General features: G+C 41.6%; 3 protein-coding genes across 5 annotated transcripts in view; 1 reads left to right on the plus strand and 2 right to left on the minus strand.

Moving 5' to 3' along the window:
• Window positions 1–9789, minus strand: part of ATXN7 (ataxin 7) — a 93578-nt gene extending 83789 nt beyond the window's left edge. The window contains exon 1 of one of the 2 annotated variants that reach the window (XM_079959921.1): window positions 9692–9789. The gene's annotated coding sequence lies outside the window, so the exon portion shown is untranslated. Of the gene's footprint in view, window positions 1–9388; window positions 9490–9691 lie in introns of those variants that run through there. The other variant, XM_079959920.1, reaches the window with a different exon arrangement.
• LOC307208953 (uncharacterized protein C3orf49) overlaps window positions 1–21905 on the minus strand; it is a 330680-nt gene that overhangs the window by 293280 nt on the left and 15495 nt on the right. The gene's annotated exons all lie outside the window — the stretch shown is intronic.
• Window positions 9693–21223, plus strand: THOC7 (THO complex subunit 7). Of its 2 annotated transcripts, none has more exons than XM_079964120.1 (8): window positions 9693–9836; window positions 11592–11709; window positions 15143–15270; window positions 17713–17799; window positions 18728–18785; window positions 19564–19630; window positions 20620–20689; window positions 20941–21223. In XM_079964120.1, the coding sequence occupies exons 1-8, from the start codon at window positions 9818–9820 to the stop codon at window positions 21006–21008; spliced, it is 615 nt and encodes a 204-aa protein (XP_079820246.1). In that variant the 5' UTR covers window positions 9693–9817; the 3' UTR covers window positions 21009–21223. The 2 variants fall into 2 exon arrangements, with proteins under 2 accessions (XP_079820246.1, XP_079820245.1); XM_079964119.1 differs by lacking the exon at window positions 9693–9836 and adding an exon at window positions 10313–10464.

Below are 21905 nucleotides of genomic sequence, written 5' to 3' on the forward strand. Positions count from 1 at the left end.
TGCAATAATTTACCTGTCTTCTCCTATTCACCGAGTGGGGCAGAGAGGTAAGCATAATTGCAAAGCACTCTGTAAAACTGAAATGCAAAAACTATCTGCAGTATTTCCACACCAGTTTCAACTAATATTTATTTTTCATTTAAAATATTTATATACTATTCTTCAGCAAAGTTTCCAGGACTGTTTACAGAAATGTTGGTGGCAGGTGAACTCCCTAGGGAAGGAATTCCCTAGGCAGGCCTACACATTAGCAAGGCTCTCTGCGTGGTTGCCATTCACCTTATAAATACAATTGCAGCATTTGACATAAGCTTCCTTCTTCTTGCCTCCTCCTCTATTATATGAGCTGACTCATAACACTGTAGTTCAGAGACTGAGCTGTAATAAATTAAGAAGTCCCCAATTCAAATCTCAACTTATCCATGAACTGTCCAAACTATTATCTTGGCCTGCCATGCACAATATGGGGATAACAGTACTGGTTTGATTTGTAGGAATCACAAAAATAAAATTTAAAAAATTGTGAAGGGCTATGGACACCCAAAAGTAGTACACAGGCCAATATTGGCACTAGGTATCCTTGGGCACCTACTGCAACCCCATTGGGGCTCGCTCAACATTAGCTGATGTTTTGAGAATTAACTTTATTGTGTACTATTATATTATAATAGATAACTGAATATTACTTTATTTGATATTATTTATTCCATTTTAAAGTTATGTTTTATTATGACGTCCTATATCGGATCAGATTATTATAAGGTATGTGTTCTTTGTTGTGTATTTTGTTGCTGTAAACCGCCTTGTGCATTGTAATATAGAAAGGTGGTATACAAATTAAAAGTGAAATGAAATGACATGAAACATATTGCTTACAAGCTTGTTCCTTGAAACACATTTATTCCCAAATACATTTCATTCTTTTAAATGCATGGCAGGTAAACCTTTGAGTTTCTCAAAAACCAGACAAACCTTGCAAGTGGCTCCAATTTTAGAGGGCAATGAAAAACTATATGAGGACAGGATATATACAGATTAGGTATGAGAAACGGAATTGCTTAGTATCAACTTCTATGAATCTTTTTTGGAGAGGGCAGATTAACCGTCCTCCACTACTCTTGCTCACCGCACCATAGCAACAGGTAAAAAAATTGCTTCTACCATATACCTGCCATATTGGATGTATGTGCAATATAGCATTTTATATAATACAACAAACATAAAGGATGTTGATTTCCCTGTAAATAAACTTTTGATTCTGTGACATTAAGAATCCTTCAAAAGAAAGAGAAACTGAAAGAGTCTGTATTTTCAAGATACTGCATGATTTCATAAACAAAGGAGTTATTTGAATATCCTTCCTCTTTCAAACAATGATTAACTTTGGTAGTTTCCCTTCCCAGACTTTTAAACTGAAACTCTGACAATCCTTACAAAACATTATAAACTTGCTGAAAAAGTCACTTCACCTATCTATATATGTCAGCATTTTAAAAATAGCCTTTTGATTAATATTATAATGAAATACTGAAATATTGTTTTGAGTACAAACGTAAAAGGAATTTGCCCTGTAAACGCCATTGAAAGTCTATACAGCTGAGATATACACACTCCTACTAACATCACTGGTGATGCTGGATGAGGAAGAGGGAGGGGCATTAATTACAGAGGAAGACAAAACACTTGTAAAGCATGAGGGAAAACTGAGTAAGAAAACTTGAATGTGTTGCCTTCAAATTAAATGGGTGGGGAAAATAAAGGGGAAATCTGTTATTTTTTTCACTATGAAAACCTAACAGAAAAGTTTCTAGTCATTGGAATATGTACTAGCCAAAATAAATATCAAACAGAAGTCTCACTTATCGACAGCTGAATCCTATACATTTCTACTCAGAAGTAAGCTGAACCACATTCAACAGGACTTACAAGTAAGCATGCATGGGGGATTGCAGCCTGATTTACGTGATAAATCTGCATTTTCTGATATTTATAAGTACGCATAAAACCAATGACTCTAATGGCACTTCCTTGATATAGTTACTCTGAAATCAAGACAGCAACTTCTTTGTAAACCTCTTCGCCTAAGCTGCCTCACAAGGTTGTTGTGGGCTTTAAATGAGAAGGTAGAGAACCATCACCACCTTGGAGAAAAAGGTGGGATATCATCCAATAAAAATATATATGGTGTCAAAAGAATCTTATTACCTGAATACTGTTCTATGGTTAAAAAAATGACTTTGTGTCATGTACTTTTGGTTATGGGTGGTGGGGAGCAGGAATGGAAATCTATTTCATGAAGCCATTCAGCCATCTTTAGGGCTGAACCTAAAGTAAGATCTCCTGTAACACAGGGGACAACTAACAGCACTCCTCCAGATGATCTCAGTGGTCTTTCAGGTATCCGGGACCCAAGTGGTCTTTAAAGTATCCTAGACCCAAGTTGTTCAGGGCACTGTATGTCAACACAAGAACTTTGAACCAGGCCTGAAAACATATTAGCAACCAGTGCAGATGTTTCAACAGAGGTGTGACATCCTGTCAAATCATCTGTTCGCATCAGCAGTATAACATCTGCTTTCTGCACCAGATAGAGCTTCTGGACTAGGCTCAAGGACAGCCCCATAAAGAGCACATTGCAGTAATCCAGTCCTGAGGTTACCAATGTATGGACTGCAGTGGCCAAGTTATGCTGCTCCAGATATGGTGAAAGTTGGCTCCTCTAAAGGGAGTGCAACAACCGCCAGAACAGGCAACTGGCCAGTCTTCCAAAGACTGGAACCACCTACCAACAGAAACTCCACCTTCCCAGGATTGAAATTTAGTTTACTGACCCTCATCCAGTCCACCACAGCATGAAGACACTTGTACAGAGCTTGCACAGCCTCTCCTTATTCGGATGTCATGGAGAAGCTGAGCTTATGTTTAGTCTATCCATAAAGAAAGACAATGATTAAACTGAATATTCCTCCTATCTAGAAGAGTGAAACTTTTCTCACAAGAGTATAATATGATGAGACACTAAACAAGCGTGTGTCATTCTAGGACAGTCAGTTCCTCAGGATGAGACCCAAACCTAATTTCTGAAACACATTTGACAGTGGCAATATTGCAGCATGACACACCTTGTTATGCTCTAAGAGAACAATAAAGGAGTGCTTCATAAATAGCACTAAAATAATTACAGGGTTTACCTTATTTATTTTTTATTTTTTTAAAATGTTAAAGCAGGCACAGAAGATCCTAATTGCTGCAGGTACAATTCATGAAGGATTGCTGCTGTGCGAGAGCTCCTCTGATTTCACAAGGCTTGCATGAAGCAACTGAGAATGTACAACTGTAATTCCCACCATGGCAACAATTGAAACTAAAATTCTCATTGTTACAGCCTATTAATTTAAGTAAACTTTTAGCTCTTGTGGTTGGGGACCAAAATGAGACCACAATATTTATGTGAAACATTTCTTAGGCATCATATGACCAAAGCAGAGGCTCCTGCAGCCTCTCAGCACATACTCTAGGCTAACCTGCCAGTGAAGAACCTAGTTATCAAACTAAAAGAGACACTATGTGGTAAAGCAGCTATCCTCTGAACTTTCTTCCTCTGCAGTCACCTGACAGTTGTCTCAAGATCAACCATCCAGTATTGTGACTAAGATCCCATGTATAATCAACCCTCCTTTCCCTGCAAGGTAAATATTTGGGTCCCACTTAATGGCAACAGACAAGGGAGGGAGAAGCAGAATCAGTTGAACATACTTAATGGAGGCCTGATAGGGGACTGCAGATAAAAAGAGGAAACTTGCCAAGCAAAACACATCATTTTCAAACAAATTATCAGAGGTTGAACACAGGCAGTGGCAAATTCCATTTCAAGTAAAGGTTGTCCCTGAGACATAAAACAGTTAGGGGGAAACCTAGCAGCATGATGAAGCTTCTCCTATCAGCTACTGCAATTCAATATGTCCATCTTCAGGATGAGGATCTGTGTTCTTCCTGTCTAACTTACAAATGAGTGTTCTGAAAAGTATGACCAGTTGCTCAGGAAGAACAACATTTAGCAAGTTAACATAGCAATCTGAAGCATGTCTGCTCAGAAACACCTATGAGTTCAAGGGGTTTTATTCTCAGGTTAAGTATATATAAAAGTGCAGCTTACTACCAAGGAATCTTTAAACAGAAAAATTACAGGGACAGATGACAGGCTGAATATTTCTATGTAGGGTTTTCTATTAGGATACAACGTTCTAGTTGAGGTTATCATTTTGATTTTGCTTAGTTATTTCCCTTCTACATCTATTATTTCAATCTCTGCTTCTCCAGCTACAAGGATATCAGGGAACAAGGCTGGGGAAGACCTCCATCTATGACTCTGGGGAGTCAATACTAGCTTGAGTGTGTTGTACAGGTACATGAATCAATGGTGTGACTCAGATTAATGCAACTTCAATATGTACACAGGGGGCTAAACTTCCAAAGTGAGAACTAGAACTTAAGCCTGCTCCGAAGTCACACACAAAGATTGGGAAGGCCTACCACAACTAATATGTTGGGAATAATGTAGTTACTATGTACTGAAATATGTGTCGTTCTTACATCTCATATTCCTGGAACTAAAAACGGTTTCCATGGTTTAAACTGGGGTGATGAACACGTTATAACAACCTGACTATCATTTGCAGATCATCTCTAATTACCTCATTTGAGGTGATATGATCGTGTCCTATCAGAGAGAGGGTCTTTTAGGTGGTGACATCTCACTGCTGGAATTCTGCCCCCTTATTTACTCTCTTGGCATCAAATCAGATTTATATTAGATGATAAGTAGAAACTTTTGGTTGATGATGTTTCCCCAGGCTTTTAAGGGTTTTGAGATTGGTTTTGGCTCCTGCTCAGTATTTGCCACTGTTAACAATGTTTTAATGATACTATTCTTATTTGCTATTATATTATTCTATTTTGTTGGGATTTCAAAGGCAGTTATTACAAAAAGCAGTGGGTGGGTGGGTGGGTGTTATAAATAAAAATCAACCAACTCACATTGTAATGGGGACATATTAAAAGAATGATTACAGAATTGAAATCCAAAATACATACTTATTTTTCTTGCCTGCCTAATCACATACATGTATCAGTGTTAATCATTTGTTAATCACTTACAAGGAAGAAGGATAAATGTTTGTGGACTTTCCCAGCTTAAAGATTGTTCATTACTTGCCACAGGCAACTAGCGATTTACATCAAGTATTGGCAGGTAATACACCAGAAATATGACTACTCACTTAGGGGCTGTCCCCTTCTCCAAATGTGGCCCCATTTATACTGCATCTCTGTGATTAACACTGGCTAAGAATGGAACTGAAAGTAGGCAGAATTCATAGTTAAGACTAAGGAACTCCTCAATTGCTTTGCAATTATATCTCCCCCTCTACATTTGTATTTTTCCTGCAATCATTTACGCAGAATATGCATTTCTTTTAGTGCTTCTGTTAGGGCTTCCCACTTTTTTCTGGGCTGCTGCAGAAAAACAAAACAAAATTCAAAAGCATGGAAATGCACCTCACCTGTGGAATTTTTTGCCTATTATACAACAACACTGTCACGGGTAGAGCGGAAGGCTGACAATCTAAGCCAGTACCATCCTGAATCACATAATGCTCAACCTGTCTAATTCAAACAGAAAGAACTAGAGGCAGTATCTGCTATCCAAAATATATTAAGTAGCCCACATCATGCTGATAATGCACTACACAATTGGAGTGTTTAAGGTACACCACACCAGAGGTGTCTATAAGGGCAAAGAATTGGCTTAATAAAACCAATGCAGCTCATTTAAGCAAATCAGTTGTTCCACATCGTCACAGGAAGAAGAAAATATTCAGTGTTACCAGCTAAGAGTCAATACAATCCTTAAGTCTCTTGCAACAAAAAACAACACAGATATACTCTTCCGGAAATTGTTACAATCAGGATGGCTAGGCTTCCAGGAAAGATAAGGTTGCATTTTGCCCTGCTCCCAGTTTGTAGTCAAGATGAAATGGCAATTCCTGTATCAAGCAGGAGTTGAACAAGATAACCTAAAAGGTCCCCTCCAACCCTATGATTCTAATCTGTATTAGCAAGCATAAATATTGAATCAGATGGTGTTTGATAAGAAGTAAATGTGTAGATGGGGACTTTGGGTCTTAACCCTGAAAGTTTGATGCACAGCAGCCCTAACTGAAGTAAACAGGACTCTCTGAAGTAAATTACTTAAGGGTCTCTGCAGTAATCAATAGGGAAATTGCCACTTCGGACTGGATTTCAGTGCTGACTCACAAAATATGCATTGTTTAGATACACCAAAGCAATGTGTTTGTAATATAATCTATCCTTCCAAGTTTTCATATTGTCACCTCTCAAAAGGATAGCATATACGAAACTACAGATGATTTTGGGGGGTTAGGATGCAATTTCCCTCTGAACAATTTGCTAAAAGCTGAAACCCTAAAATATAACCCCAACACTACTGAGCTCTCTTTGTCCTAATGAGATCTGCAAATTAAGAAGCAGTTTTACATTTGCAGCTTAGAACATACTTGTGATGGCTAGTAAAATTTCAATGAGCACAAGGGCATATAAGATTGACCAAACCACTGGACTAATCTTGTAAAACATTTCCTGTTTCTACCAGAGGTTATCTTCAAGTTCAAAATGAATCCGTAAGCCAGTTCACATTCAAAGCAGGACAAATTAGAAACTATTGCACCTTCATGTTCTACAGATCATTGTTCAGAATATTGTAAATCATTTATTGATACTGTCAAAATAAAATAAAGGCCCTGCAAAGGAAAACAAATATTCTGACTATGTGAGAAATGGATTAATGCATTTTACAATGTAAGGAAGAAACTGAGAAATGGAATTACTGAAAAAGAAGATGAAACATGCTGGCCAGACATTCAAACATTTGAGACATGTTTTGCCTGAAAAAATAAATAGATCCCATATGGTACAGCTCATGATCTCTGCAATATCAAAGCCTGTGGTTCTATAGGCCTACAGCTTTCACTAACATCACTGCAGTTTTCAGGGTCTGTCCTCCTACAGACTACAGCACCCTACAGTGCCTTCTGTAGCTTCACTACTCCTTTAATTTCTTTTTTCTTTCCATACATTACCATAACTCACTCTCTCTCCCCCACATTCTCACCTCTAAACCACAGCAGGAGCTTTGACTGGGTCCAGAGGCAGTTGCTCTGAAGAACAGGGAGACCAATAAGAACACAACTAAAACAAAATATACCTCTGCTTCTTTTCCTTACACCTCTCAGCATGAACACCATTCCTCATTCCACTGTCAGCAGCTGATACTTAAATTGTCGGGAAACAGTAAGTGAAGTCCTAAAGACCGGTATAAATATGAAAGCAGCTATGCTTACACTAAGTCACTCTTCTTCCAAATTCACACAAGAATTTACTGATACAGTTCCTGATGTGGATTAGCCACTAACCATGTGTAATCAGATAGCCAAAACTGAACATCTGACATCCAAGGTTCTGTGTCTGACAGTTCGTGTTTAGTATTAGCCCAAAATCTGAATACAGAAAAGTGAATTTCAGAATCCAGACGTACTTTAGACTGCTTTCAGCTTAAGAACACAACCAATGCAAGAGGGCTGTATTCAATGGAGTGAGTTAAAGATATCCTGCCACTGAGCTATCTTGTCAGTTTGACATGCTCCGACTTCCCTCAGGACAACAAACAAGAGGAAGAATAATTTTGTGGTCAAATACTCTCCTATTGTTTGAATTTACCAATAGTATGGCACTGTTGCTCCTCAGTTGTTATAGAGTGATAATAGGAGCTTGACCAAGCATTATGATCCATCAACGTGTACCATGACGGCAACAGAATCAAATGTAGCAAACATGCACAAGGGAAGTAGAAAAGAAAAACTGCAATAGTGATGTATCAAACAACAATGCCAAAAGCTAAGACTAACACGAGCAAACACAAAATCTACTGTATGGCTTCACAAATGGATCAGGGCAAGAGATATTCTAATCAAAGGAGCTCAGAATGACATAATTATCACTGTTGGAAGAATGTCAAAGAGAGCAGAAACAACTACTTTAGTACTGTAATAGTGAAAATCACAGACATGGATGCTTTAGCTGAGATTCCTGCATTGTAGGGGGTTAGACTAATTGACCCTTGGAGTCCCTTCCAACTCTACAATTCTATGATTACATCAAAATCAATGACAAAAAGAATTTAAGTGGAGCTTGTGATAGTAATTTCAGATAAAGCAATGGGAAATAAATGGTTTCCCCAAAATATTTGCAGATCTAAGAAGCATGAAATCAAGAAAGTCAACCGTGCTAACAAAGGCCACAATAACAATGCAAAACATTTCAGAAGCAATAATAAGGAAAACAGATGCCACAACAATTATGAGCTGGAAAGGAAAATGCCATAAACACCAGCAAAAGGAGTAATGAGTATGGATGGGCTTCTTGTATGGTAATGAGATCAATGGCAAGGATGACCAAAAAGGCAAAAGACAAAAGGAATGGTGGCAACATCAAGCATTCTTAACGTATGTACCATTCTGGTAAGTGGTGGTTCTCCAATAGCGTGAAGAGAAATAGAAGAGTTGTCAAACCTGACCTAGAGAAAACACGGGAACAAAGCGATACGGGAGATATGAAAGAAACAAGGGAAGCAACTGCAATGATGGTGCCACAAGGAAAGTTGTAATGGCAGAGACAAGCTGATGAAGTGATGAGTGGGGAGGCAAGAGAAGCTGTGGTAACAGCGGCAAAGAAGATGGCGGTACTATGGGAAAACCCAATGGAACGGTATCACCAAAGGACATATGGCAGCAATTTTTATACAGCAGCTGTGACAGTATCAGCGGCGGACTATAAAACCAGCATGGCAATAATGGGGTCGACGGACGACGCTAGAAAAGAGACAGTAAGCAAGGGGGGTGGCAATGAGACTGTCCAAAGAAGCCAGGACACCACGGCGCAACAGTGCAGGGCATTGCGGCGGAAATGACAGCATGACACCTGTCCTGGCGGTGGTGACAGCACGGTGGCGACCACGGAGGCCGGATCTAGTGAGGCTGTGGAAGGAAAAAGTGGGGCAGCGCAGGGGGGCAGCGGGTGTCATGAAGGAGACACAGGTGACGACGGCCCCAGGTCTTTGGCGGTTCTGTGGGTGCTGCGCCCACGGTTGTTGTGGCAGTGCTGGGGTGGCTGCGCAAAGGTCACCAAAGGTTAGGTGGCTGCTGGCCAACAAGCAGGCCACGACCCTGGGCAGCGTGGCTGAGGGGTGGAGGCTGGAGCCACATCCCCTCGCCCACCCCACCCACCCCCACCCCACCGCCTGCCTCGCCCTCACCTGGCGGGGAAGCAGCCCTGCTGAGGTGCTGCTGGAGGCCGGGGCCCGCGGGTCGGGGGCTCCTGCGCCGCCGCCGCCGCCGCTGCCGCCCGCGCTCGGCTGCCCGCCCGTGCCAGGCCTGCTCGCTCGCTCGCCCCTTCCTGGCCGGCCGGCCGGCCCAGCCACCCACCACCCCGCCCGCCCGCCCGCCCGCTGCCCCGAAAGCTCTCCCGCCTCGCTGCTCCTCAGGCCCCGGCCGCCCCCGCCAGCGACGACGACGACGACGACGACGCCACCTCCTCCCACTCCATGGCCGCCGCTTACCCGGCTGCCGTCGCTGCTGCTGCTGCTGCTGCCGCCGCCGCTGCATTGTGGGAAGCGGCCGCCTGAGCCGGACCCACCTCGCTCGCTCGCTCGCTCGCTCGCCGCCTGCATCAGCCGCCCGCCGCCATGGGCGCCGTCACCGATGGTAAGAGGCTGGATGGCTGGCCGAGCGACCCCGCGGCGTTGGCCCGGCACCGGGGGCGGCCTCTTCGCGGTCCTCTCCCCCGCGGCGCTGCCGCCTCGGACGGGCCCGGTCTTCGCCGCCGCCGCCGCGCTCGCTTTCCCCAGGCCTTGGCAATCCGGCTTCCCTCAGCCGCCGCCGCCGCCGCCGCTCCTCTCTGCCCGCCCAAGAAGCCCGATCTCGCCCACCAGCCTCCTGAGCGAGGGGCCTCGCGAAGCCTTTATTTCACGTGCGCGGGATCCCCCCCTCCCCCTAATAATAATAATAATAATAATAATAATAATAATGCTGATTCCTCTCACTCTCCCCCCTCCATCACATTTTAAATCCTCGCCAGCGAGACCCCCGTCTGCCCCCGCCCCTGCCTCTTCGCCCTCAACCCAACCCAGCCTCCCCTCTTGAAGATGCATGGAGGTGGTGGGCGAGTTTGCCTACAACTGAGCACATGGCGACCGTCAGAGCCGCAGGTGCTGCCAATCCAAAATAAATTTGGGGAGCCCCGATGTGCAGCGGCCCTTGCGCCGGGGAAGACTTGCATCTTTCCACACTGCATCTTGCCTTATGCCCCCACCCCCAGGGCGGGAAGCCCTTGGTGAGAAAGGGGCACAGAGGGGGAAAGGGGTGAGGGCTCAGAGGGAGAATGTGGGGGAAGATGCTTAACTGTGTGTATTGTTGTGTTATAGGATCTAGAGATCTCGCCTTCCCAGAAATTAGGAACTGGAATTTTATTGCATAGGATAGGTCTGTGTGGATTTTGACCTCACGGCAAATGCTAAAAACATGTGTGTATGCTCGGTACATGCGCTCGAGGGGCACAGTGTGAGCCGCAGATAATGACCCTTTTCTGTAACAGGGCCTCTCGCCCCACATCTTGTGTTTGCGTCCCATGGTAGTGATTTAAAAGAATAGTTAGTTGTAAGAGGCCAATGGTGCATTGTGTGTGTCCCCCCCCCCCCTGGCTCAGTTCCAGGTTTTGTATGAATGTATGTATGTTTGTTTTTGCAACATAGCCTTCTTCCTCTTCTGTAGCCCCCCCCCCCTTGATATGTTTTTGACAACCAAGTCAGTAATGATAAGCTTACGACCTGACGCTGTGGCCATTTAGCTATCCTCCTTATTATATACAGTGTACCTCCTGTCGTTCACACACCCTCTGGCTTCAGAACTTATTTCTGTGGTGAGATAAACATTTCTTGACCATTTCCCCTCCTAATTCCACCTTCATAAGTTTATACCTGTAATGAGGATAAAAAATTTCTTTGCATTAGAAAAACAACAACCCTATTAATTTATAATATATTGCCACATTTGTGTGAGTCTCAGGCTATAATCCTGTACTCACTTATGTGGGAATAGGCACCATTCAAATCACTAGGTCTTATTTCTGAGTTCACATGTGTAGGATTGTGTTGAAATACCTCATCTGTGTTGCTTGAAATCCATCCATGAATTGTCTCTCAGGACTAAACACTGTATGAAATCAACTAATAATTAAATAGTCCAGTGTAATCCTATGGGATGGCACTTCGGATAACAAAATATACTTACAGACCCCCTCACCCTAATACATACTTTCACTAAGGAAACCCACTGGAACCAGGATTTACTTTTAAGTAAACAGTTTTAGGATCTGGGCAGTTGCCTTATCAAATGGCTACTTTCTGTGACAATAACCAACATATCATTGTTGCTCATTTTAAATTATTGCTTCTGCCTTAGATGAAGTTATTCGCAAACGACTATTGATTGACGGAGATGGTGCTGGCGACGACAGACGAATTAATTTGTTGGTGAAGAGTTTCATCAAGTGGTGCAACTCCGGATCTCATGAAGAAGGGTATTTCTGTCTTACCTATAAAATAGAAAGTGGGAGCAGGTCATCAAACACCAGTTCTGCATAAATAAAAGCTTTTAGTTTTAATATCATGTGGGAATTGTGTTCAGTGGCAGATGTTGGTAGCAACATTATGCAGTCGTACCTTGGATCCCGAACATTTTGGCTCCCAAATGCCGCAAACTCGGAAGTGAGTGTTCCAGTTTGCGAACATTCTTTGGAACCCGAACGTCCGATGTGGCTTCTGCAGCTTCCAGTTGGCTGCAGGAGTTTCCTGCAGCCAATCAGAAGCTGCACCTTGGTTTCCAAACATTTTGGAAGTTGAATGGACTTCCAGAACGGATTCCGTTTGACTTCCAAGGTACGACTGCATCCAAATTTCAGAGTTTGAAAGTGTCTTTTGGGAAAACAAATATTTAAACAGTCTAAATACTATAGTGAAGTGTAAACAATTGAAATCCAGCTATGATACATCAGTTCTTTAATTACTTGTCAATTTCAAGTATATTCTGTTGAACACCCACTCTAATAGTGGGAATGATTTTGGCAGCTGGGTTTTATAGCAGCTGGTGATCAGTATGAAATGGGCGAAATCGTTTGCCCTGGAAAGATGTATTGATCAACTGACCTTAAACCAGTGGCGTAGCGTGGGTTGTCAGCACCCGGGGCAAGGCAAGTAATTTGCGTCCCCTAACCCGTGGATTTGCGCCCCCTAACCCGTGGATTTGCGCCCCCTAACCCGTGGATTTGCCCTAACCCCAGATGTTGCGCCCGGTGCGGCCGGCCCCCCATGCACCCCCCACGCTACGCCACTGCCTTAAACAAAAACACTATGAGAGTCTTCAAACACAATCCTTTTAGTAAAGTAAATGCATAGCTGTGTTGTGTGCCGTCCAGATGACTTCCTTCAGAGCTGTGCTTTTGGTGCAGGCCTACCACATTCCTCACATTAGGCTTGCTTGATTTTATTATTATTTGGGAAAATGCAATTCTGCCTCCAGATAACGGAGCCATTGCAATGCAGTTGCCATGCCGAATGTTGGCTGTTGTGAGTGTTGCAGGCACCTTGAGTACTGATTGTAACATCAATGCTACAATGTAATACAAATGTTGATTGTACAATATTGTCATTGGGTGACACTTGGGAGATTAATTTTTTTTCTTTCTTAACGCTTTGGGGAGCATCCTACAGCAAGATCTGCCAGGATGAGCGGGTTAGGATCCAGCGGATCTCTAGCTGAGCCTGCGACATTTCTGGCACGGTCTGGCTATGCCCTCTTAACTCCCTCATCCAGGCTAAATTAAGCTGGCAAAAGGGTGGTGTACCTACAAGGTTTGTTTTTCTTTTGCTCAAACCAGCTCAGCCAGCAGGAGGCCTGCTGCTGAAAGGAGTTTGGTATAATTTTATATCAGCTTAATTTGCACCAATTTGCTTCATGCCAGTTTCTTGTGTGTAGGATTGCTCCCTTATTTTGTTTTTTTTTGTAAAGGCAAACAGCATCAAGGATACACACTCATGCTCCTTTAAAGCAAGCCTTTGTATTCTTTTTATCCCGTTTATACAGCTCTGGAAGGCTGTATGTTCTTTCTGTTTAGCATTGGAATTCATCTCTTCTTTCAAGAAAAAGTGAATGACAGGATAACTTTTCCCAGTGCCATCCATCTATGCCATCCATTCCATGTGGGCTGGATGTGGTATTATTGCTTCAAGCATTATTGCTTCCAAGGCTATCACTCAGATGCTAAAATATGATGGTGCAGGCAGGCAACATTGGTCTGAAACAAGCTTTGCTTGAGATGGAATGGTTTTATCAGAAAAAGTATTTCTATACTGGACTATAGCAATTTTTCCAAAGTGCTCCGAAGTACCAGACTTTTGTGGAAAAAGGATGTGTGGAAGGATATTCTGACTCTGGACTGATCTCCCCTTAGAGGTGTGGTGGTCTCCCATGTTGTTGGGTTACAGATGCCAAGGGGAAACATTTCTCTTTGTCAAGGCCTTCATGCTTCGATAAATAAGAGGTGTCCACCACATCAGCAATATGTGCATTCTGTTTTAATTTGTTTGTTGCCTTTTTTAGTGTATATATGTTTTTTGTTTAGTTGAATTTTGTTTATATGTTTGGTGTACAGTGCCCTGGACTCTTTCTGACGAATCGTGATCCATACATAAGTAATAGATATAGTACAAAGGGCAAAGGACAGGATAGTATGTAAAATTAATTTTAGTAATTATTATTTATCATTGATGAATACTTCCACAAGCCCAAGGATTCTGCATCAGGAAGTTGTATTCACACTTCTAGAAGTACAAGCAGTGCAAATCCATTTAGAATTAGTAGTATAAACATCTTAGGTCTGTCAAGTGATGTAATGAGCTTTTTGTTGCTGATTTCTCATCCAGATTTTAATCACTTACACTGTTCAATTTAAATACATTTGCATTTCGCACAGTGCTCAAGGACTGCTATCATCTTTTTATTAGCTCTACTTATTTCCCTTAAGGTTGAGATTCTAGGAGCATTTAAACCTCAGACTATTTACTGTGGCCCCATTTATGTCTGAAGTAAACAGTTTAAGGTATACAGTTTGATTACCGTAAAAATCAGCTTTCCTTGCTGTTTTGAAGCTGATACTAGCAGCAATTAGGGAACTTAGTTAGAAATGTGGATTTCCCCCCTCCCCCCCCAATAACAGACTGATGTTGGGGGTGCTGCTTCACATTGTTTAAATTAATACATCTATAGCACCTGCTCTGGGCTTTTCAATAACTAAGGCCTCAACCTTAACCGTGCATACACTGAAGTAAATCCTGTAGAATCCAATGGGGCTTACTAGCAGGTAAGTGGGGTTAAGTTGGTCTCCTCAGCCTCACCTCGCCCTTTTAGAACAGAACCAATGGCTGCATCTTGCCTTTGTGTAAACTTTAGTCTAAAGGATTACACAGAAGAATACTGTGCAATGCCTGTTTTACCCTTATTAATAGCCAATACAATGATTTAGGCAGCTGTTTTACGTCTTCTTGGCATCCCCCTTCTCCTCCTGACTATTCTGCATTGCTCAGATGTTGGTTAAAGGAAGCCTACCTCCTCCTTTTGCATGCATTCCCTCCTTGCAACTAATTGATATCAGTTAACCTGAGCATTTACAGAATGACAATTTGATAGCTGTAATAATAGACACATATATTAGGAGTGTAAGGGATCAGCTTTACAACAAATGTTCTTTTTTATATAGTGACTCTATTATGGTGATTATAAATGCCAGAAAAACACCACTAAGAGCAGGTAGCTTTGAAAGTAGCTGTGGGAGCCCTTAAATACACAAAAAACATTAATTTGTATTGATTTGCATCAGGCTTCAATTCAGCATTGAGCTCCCGAGAATCATTGTATGTCCATGAGATATTAAATTATTGAAATGCATACCTTTTCAGCTACACCCAGTACCAACGCATGCTGAGCACTCTGTCACAGTGTGAATTTTCAATGGGGAAAACCTTGCTTGTATATGATATGAACCTCAGAGAAATGGAGAACTACGAAAAAATCTACAAAGATATAGGTAAATACTGGATTTCCAACTGAATATTGTCATCATAAAATAAACAATGGTGATATAATTGTTTTATATAATATAATTACGCAAAAAGCAATCCATTCTTGCCACAGTGCAGTTCTTTCCATTTTATAAATTGAAACCTGAAACTGCCAGCTCAGTCGAGATAAGGCAGAGGTATGGTTAGCAGGTGGTTCATCTACTCAGATGGGTGGTATTCTCCCTGTCCTGAAGAGGGTTGCACTCCTGTGGGATTGGGGGGTAAACCTGTGACCCTCCAGATGTTGTTGGACTTAAACTCTCATTATCCTTGACCACTGGTTGTGCTGGCTGGAGCAGATAGAGGAGTTCTTGTCAGTTGACATGTGGAGAGCTACAAGTTCCCCAATGGTACTCTGAATGCTCAGGTACATAGTCCGGAGGGCATCTTGATTCCTCCTTGCTATTGGAGACAAGGGTGGATAAAATATTTTTTTAAAAAAAGTTTTTGTTTAATATGCATGTTAGCCCACCTTTGTATTTAAGCACAGGCCTGATAGCCATAGAGGATATGCAAACAGGTGAGTGAGCGGGCTGGTGGAGGAGGGATGGAGTTCTCATCCAGCCATCCCTCCTCTGCCAGTCCCTAGGAAGTCAGTGATTTCTGTGAGCTTATTCACAAGGCTGTCTTAGCCCTGCAGATAATCACTAAGCAGAGTCAATGTGTCCCACCAGACGTAGTGCTGAAGGAGGCTTGCTTTGTAAATGAAGAATCAGTTTGATAATTTCTTAAATGTGAATATTTACCCTTTTCCTGTCAAACACGGATCTGATAAAAATAGCATATCAGTCACTGTGAGTTCATTTTTGTTTGCTTCTTTTTTGTAAGGCTGGGCCGAGGCAAACTGAAGCACTTTTGAGTAAACATGGACAGGATTGAACTGTTAACCTCACAAACTGTCATGGGAGCCGGTCATAAGAAAGTCCCTATAGGGGAATACTTTTAAAAGACATTCCCTCTATAGGTAAAACAGGGAAGTATGGAAAAAATAAATGCAATGTGACTAATAGATGCAAGGGCTGGTTGTAAAGCATGCAACTTAGCATGATTTAGTGGTCAGATTTGCACACTTGTTTAGAAGAAGTACCAATAGGAAGCTTGAATTAAAGCATTGATTTAAATCAGTCCAACCTGCTGAAAACTCATGTTGTCTCTAATTGCCATTTAGCAACTTAGGCTGCTGCACCTGTTATGATCCTACCTGGACGGGGATAACCTGGCTTCCATTATCCCTGCCTTGGTAACCTCTCATTTGGACTACTGCAAGGTGTTGCATGTGGGACTGCCACGGAAGACTGTCTTGAAACCTCTGTAAGCTCCAAGATTAGTAACTGGGACTGGGAAATATGACCGTATCAGACCACTGCTTTGCCAGCTTCCATTTCTGAGCTCCCAGTCCATTTCAGAGCCCAAGGCGGAGTGCTGGTTTTGACCTTTTAAGACCTTCAAGGCTTAGGACTAGGGTACCTGAAGAATCCCCTCTCTCCACATGTGTCTTCCCAAACCTAAGATCTTCTGAAGCTTTCTCAAGAAGCACCTGCTGGAGGAGATGCTGGAAGTAATTGGCCTTTTCAGTGGTGGCATCCTGGCTATGAAATGCCCCCCTCCATGGGCAGCTGCTTTAATGTCATTTCAGCACCAGGCAAATGCTTCTTTGTTTTCCATGGCCTTTCAATCTACAGTGGTACCTCGGGTTACATACGCTTCAGGTTACATATGCTTCAGATTACAGACTCCGCTAACCCAGAAATAGTACCTCGGGTTAAGAATTTTGCTTCAGGATGAGAACAGAAATCGCTCCGGCGGCAGCGGGAGGCCCCATTAGCTAAAGTGGTGCTTCAGCTTAAGAACAGTTTCAGGTTAAGAATGGACCTCCATAACGAATTAAGTACTTAACCCGAGGTACCACTGTATTCCATTTCAGATTATGATTATTCTGGCACTGCTACATGGTGCTGCTTTTGTATGTTTTGCTATTCATTTGTTTTATTTACAAATCTCTTACCTCCTTGTAAGTTTCCCTGAGAACGTGGCTATAGAGTGTCATAGAAATATTTTAAATAAAATGAATAATAATCCTAGCTCCACGTCAAAAAAATTGGCCAGTAAACAGATCAGATTTCATGGAGCGTACTAGAAATGGATCTTTTATTTGTCTGGTATATCTACAGAAATATTTATTTCAGAAGATCTGCATTCTGAGCACTCTGACAGTAATTACAGTATTAGAATACACAATGTATTGTGATTTATGGACCTATTCACAATGACTAGAGATGAAACCTGAAAGCCAGATGTTTTATGTAATGTTGCCACTTAACAGTACAAGTTTTTGAATTTTAATAAATAGGCATTGTGACATTTATAGATTTGTGTCAAATTGTTTTTTTATTTTATTCTTCTGGAAGAAAATAACATAGCTGCCGCACATGAGAAAATTGCAGAGTGCAAAAAGCAGATTCTTCAGGCAAAAAGAATACGAAAAAATCGCCAAGGTAACTATTTATTTTGCAGTTAGTAATTGCTAGTTTTATATGAAGGGGCATGTAACATTAGTGATTTGATGCATATGACAAGCCTTCTCTAACTTGCCATGATTATTTTCACTTGTTATGAAAGATCTCGTTTAGAAATAAATATTGCCTATGCTGTCAGTCACTCCTTAGACTTGAACTTAAAGCATAAAGTGCCTGCCCTTTTGTTGCATTTCCTTGTGACATGAGTGGAAATAATGTCTTACTCGAAGTGTGGTTTCCCACAAATCATGATCGCAATCCATGTTTCAATCCTGTGTTTGTCATTCTGGTTTGCTGGAAATCTGTACTAATAGATGGGTTAAAACATGTCTCCCCTATGTGAGAGAGGGTGGTGTGGATCCCGTGATTGTAAGCTAGAGGAACGGGTGAAAGGAGTAGAGACATCATACCCATCCCTCTGGTGAATGAGTGTTATGAACTAGGAAGATTTCTTTTCAGAAGGGAGACTGGAAAAGAAGTGGGCAAGCCAGTATCACATCTGAAGGCAGCCCTGTTCAGGGAAGTTTTTAATGTCTGATAGGTTATTATTTTTTTATATTTTGCTGGAAACCGCCCAGAGTGGCTGGGGAAACCCAGCCAGATGGGCATGGTCTAAACAATAAAATTATCATCATCATCATCATCATCACATGGGCAAACATTGAGATGTTTGGTACGGAGTTAAGGTTGAAGCTGTGCATATGCCAAACAACAGAGCATTCATTCACCTGTCATCCCAGTTATATTGTTTTAATTATATTTCTTATGCTTTTAATTGTTTCTAGTCTGAAAGTTTGAGAATGGGCCAAGTTATAAACAAAAATTTAAAAATTAGTGAAATTACACTCTTACTTTGTGAAACTGGAATAAAGTTAGATATGATGCTTATAATCTTTTATTCTTTCAGAATATGATGCTTTGGCTAAAGTAATACAGCATCATCCGGATAGGCATGAAACACTCAAGTAAGTATGGGTCTAACACCTGAAATGAAACTGTAATAATACTTTATCAGAGCATCTGAAAGCTAGCAGTCACTGAAATTAAAACAATATGGTGGTATTATTTGAAAGGGCACCACAGAAACTCACACAAAATGTTCACCTGTACAGAATATGCCTAGATTTAGTAAGTAATTCTAATTACAGTCACTGCGATCATGCAGAGTGGCATAGTCCAGTTAACACTGCATTTCGGTGTTCATTCAAGGCAGCAGAATTAGACTGTGCTTTTTCTGTAAAGGTGATGTTTCTGGGATTTCTCCATGCCTGTTGGACATCTTCCCTGGCACAATTCTGTCTGCTGGTTTGAATTATTCTAAGTGACTTGGAACCTAGGTAGCTTCTCCCACACAAATGTGCCCTTGTAGTATTTCTAGGCTGCCAACACCACAAGCAGAGGTGGAGCTGATGGTAGGAGACAGGTCCATCTCAGTTGTGGTGCCCTTCAGAATGTGGTTCCCAAAGTCATGCCTGGTGAGGGTTTGCTTTCTTCTCAGTTTCTTTTTACTTCCCGGGCATCTTAAAAATGACTCCTCTATCTCACATCGTTTTGCACTGTTTTAAGTGCAAGTGCTTTCGTATACTTGTTATTATTTGTGTAAGTTGCTCTGGGAACCACTGGGCAATTGAAGAGCATAATATAAATTGTTAAAATTGAGTTATAAATGGAATTATTAATTAATAAATAGTGCAAAAAAAAGATAAGGTGTCTTCAATGGCAATATGCTAAATCTGTTCTCAGGCAGTTAGAAGCTCTGGGAAAAGAACTTCAGCATCTCTCCCATATCAAAGAAAATGTAGAAGACAAAGTAAGTTTTGCTGATTTTTTCTTCTTATTATTTTACAATGAAATACTGTATATGTAACTCCGTACCCGTACCCTGTATGGGTAATTCTGTACCCGTACCCGTACCCATGTAACATTTACAAGCTTTTTTAACAAAATATTTTGTGCTTTCACTAATATTTTAGCCCTGCCCACATGTCAAATTTGGCCTGCAAGGCAGATCCTGATAAGAATCGGGCCTTTGGGGCCAAAAAGGTTCCCTATGCCTGTTCTAGATAAGCCAACCTATTCAGCCTAGCTAGGGAGAGCCAATCAGGACTGGGCTACCTCCTCCATGGATGTGAAGGGAAGCTGGTAGAAGCTTTTACATGCTTCAAGAAATAGAGTGGGGGCCTAGTAGAGAAATATAAATTCTGTACTTTACTAAACCATAACATAGGCTACAAGAAATGTTGCATTTAAAATACATTGCGGGTAATATCATACTTTCTTCATGCTGAGAACCTTGAAGAAGAAAATAATGTTAAAACATAGATTTTCATTGGGGGAAAGTATGTGTTTATGTGACAAACGTAATGCACTCAAGTAAGTGGTGTTGTCCTAATTTCCTTGGATTTTGTTCCTAACATAAAATTTCCTGTCAATGTACCAAACGAGCAAGCAAAAACTATCAATACAGTAAAGGGTCATTAACCTATTGTCTGTTTTCTTGGAAAGGTCTTTAACTGAACTTTGGGGAGGGGGGAATAGAGTAAATCTGAGTCATTGGGCATCCCATGCTTCTGGTTGCTTTACTCATGTGTAAAATGCCATTTTGAAAATTCAGCTTTGGCAAATTATCTTTAAAATTATATAGAACATGTTAACTATATGAAAATTGGGTCTGTAGGTTGACATTTTTGTGGCTTCACCCATATACATTTACTTAGATGATGATTCATTGATGTAGAACAGAGAGAATCCAAAAGAAATATTTCATATGCTTCAGATTTTGTTTTTGTTTTCTTTTAGCTGGAGTTGAGACGAAAGCAGTTCCATGTACTTCTGAGCACCATCCATGAACTTCAGCAAACACTGGAAAGTAAGTTAATTCAGTATATAAAGGCATGACTTACTTTCCTTACTGCGTGGGTTCAGGTTTATTGTTGCTCCTTCCCTCATACACTCAGCTTGCCAAATTCCTGACCTCCCCTAAATTTCATCATAAGCTTCAATATGTCTACTTACCTTTTCAAATTCAACCCAGTAGCACTCAAAATAATAGGGCATGACTTTTTCTATGTTCATTTTAAAGTGAATGTTTTTAAACAACAAGCACAATATTTATTTCAGATGATGAGAAGCTTTCAGAAGCAGAAGATGCCTCAGATACACCGATGGTATCTGCAGATAAACAATAGACAGACCCTGGATATAGCTCCAAAGCCTGGAAGCCAATGGATACTTTTTTTTTTCTTTTGGTCTCCTGAGAAACTAGATTGTATTTCCATTGGAATGCATTTGACTTAATGTTTGAAATGTCTTTTTAATACAATAAATACTTGGTATTACATACTTAGTCTTAGATTCACATTGCATTTGTATTCTGGAATTAAAATACTACTTTAGGCTTTGAGCTCTTTTCTGTCTTTTTCTTATTCAGTTTTATTAAAATCTCCATATTAATGTTAGCACATCAGTACAGCTATTTACAAACAACAAAAAGAAGAGGAAGGAAAACACATAAAATATAATACAGGAGCATGACCTTATAGTGGTCACTTATTTGATGTCACCTTAGCTCACATTGCTATAAATTTAAATATAACATAGAAAAAATGATATAAGGTTGAGTAGCATTGCGATATTTCCAAAAACCCGTGAATATCTACCGTATTTTTCGCCCTATAGGACGCACTTTTTCCCCTCCAAAAATGAAGGGGAAATGTGTGTGCATCCTATGGGGCGAATGCAGGCTTTCACTGAAGCCTGGAGAGCGAGGGGGGTCAGTGCACACTGACTCATCTCACTCTCCAGGCTTCAGGAAGCTATCCGCTAGCCGTGGGAGACCCAGCTCTCCCACGGCTAGCGGAGACCTTGCCAGCACCCAGAAGCTTGGGGCACACTGAGCTCCGTACGCCCCAAGGTTCGGGATTAGTGCAGCGCTCTGCTAGCCGTGGGAGAGCCGAGTGCTCTCCCATGGCTAGCGGAGACCTTGCCAGCACCCGGAAGCTTGGGGCGCGCTGAGCTCCGCATGCCCCAAGCTTCGGGATTAGCGCAGCGCTCCGCTAGCCGTGGGAGAGCCGCGTGGCTCTCCC

Source organism: Podarcis cretensis, assembly GCF_951804945.1.
Source record: "Podarcis cretensis genome assembly, chromosome: 2".
Classification (NCBI taxonomy): domain Eukaryota; kingdom Metazoa; phylum Chordata; class Lepidosauria; order Squamata; family Lacertidae; genus Podarcis; species Podarcis cretensis.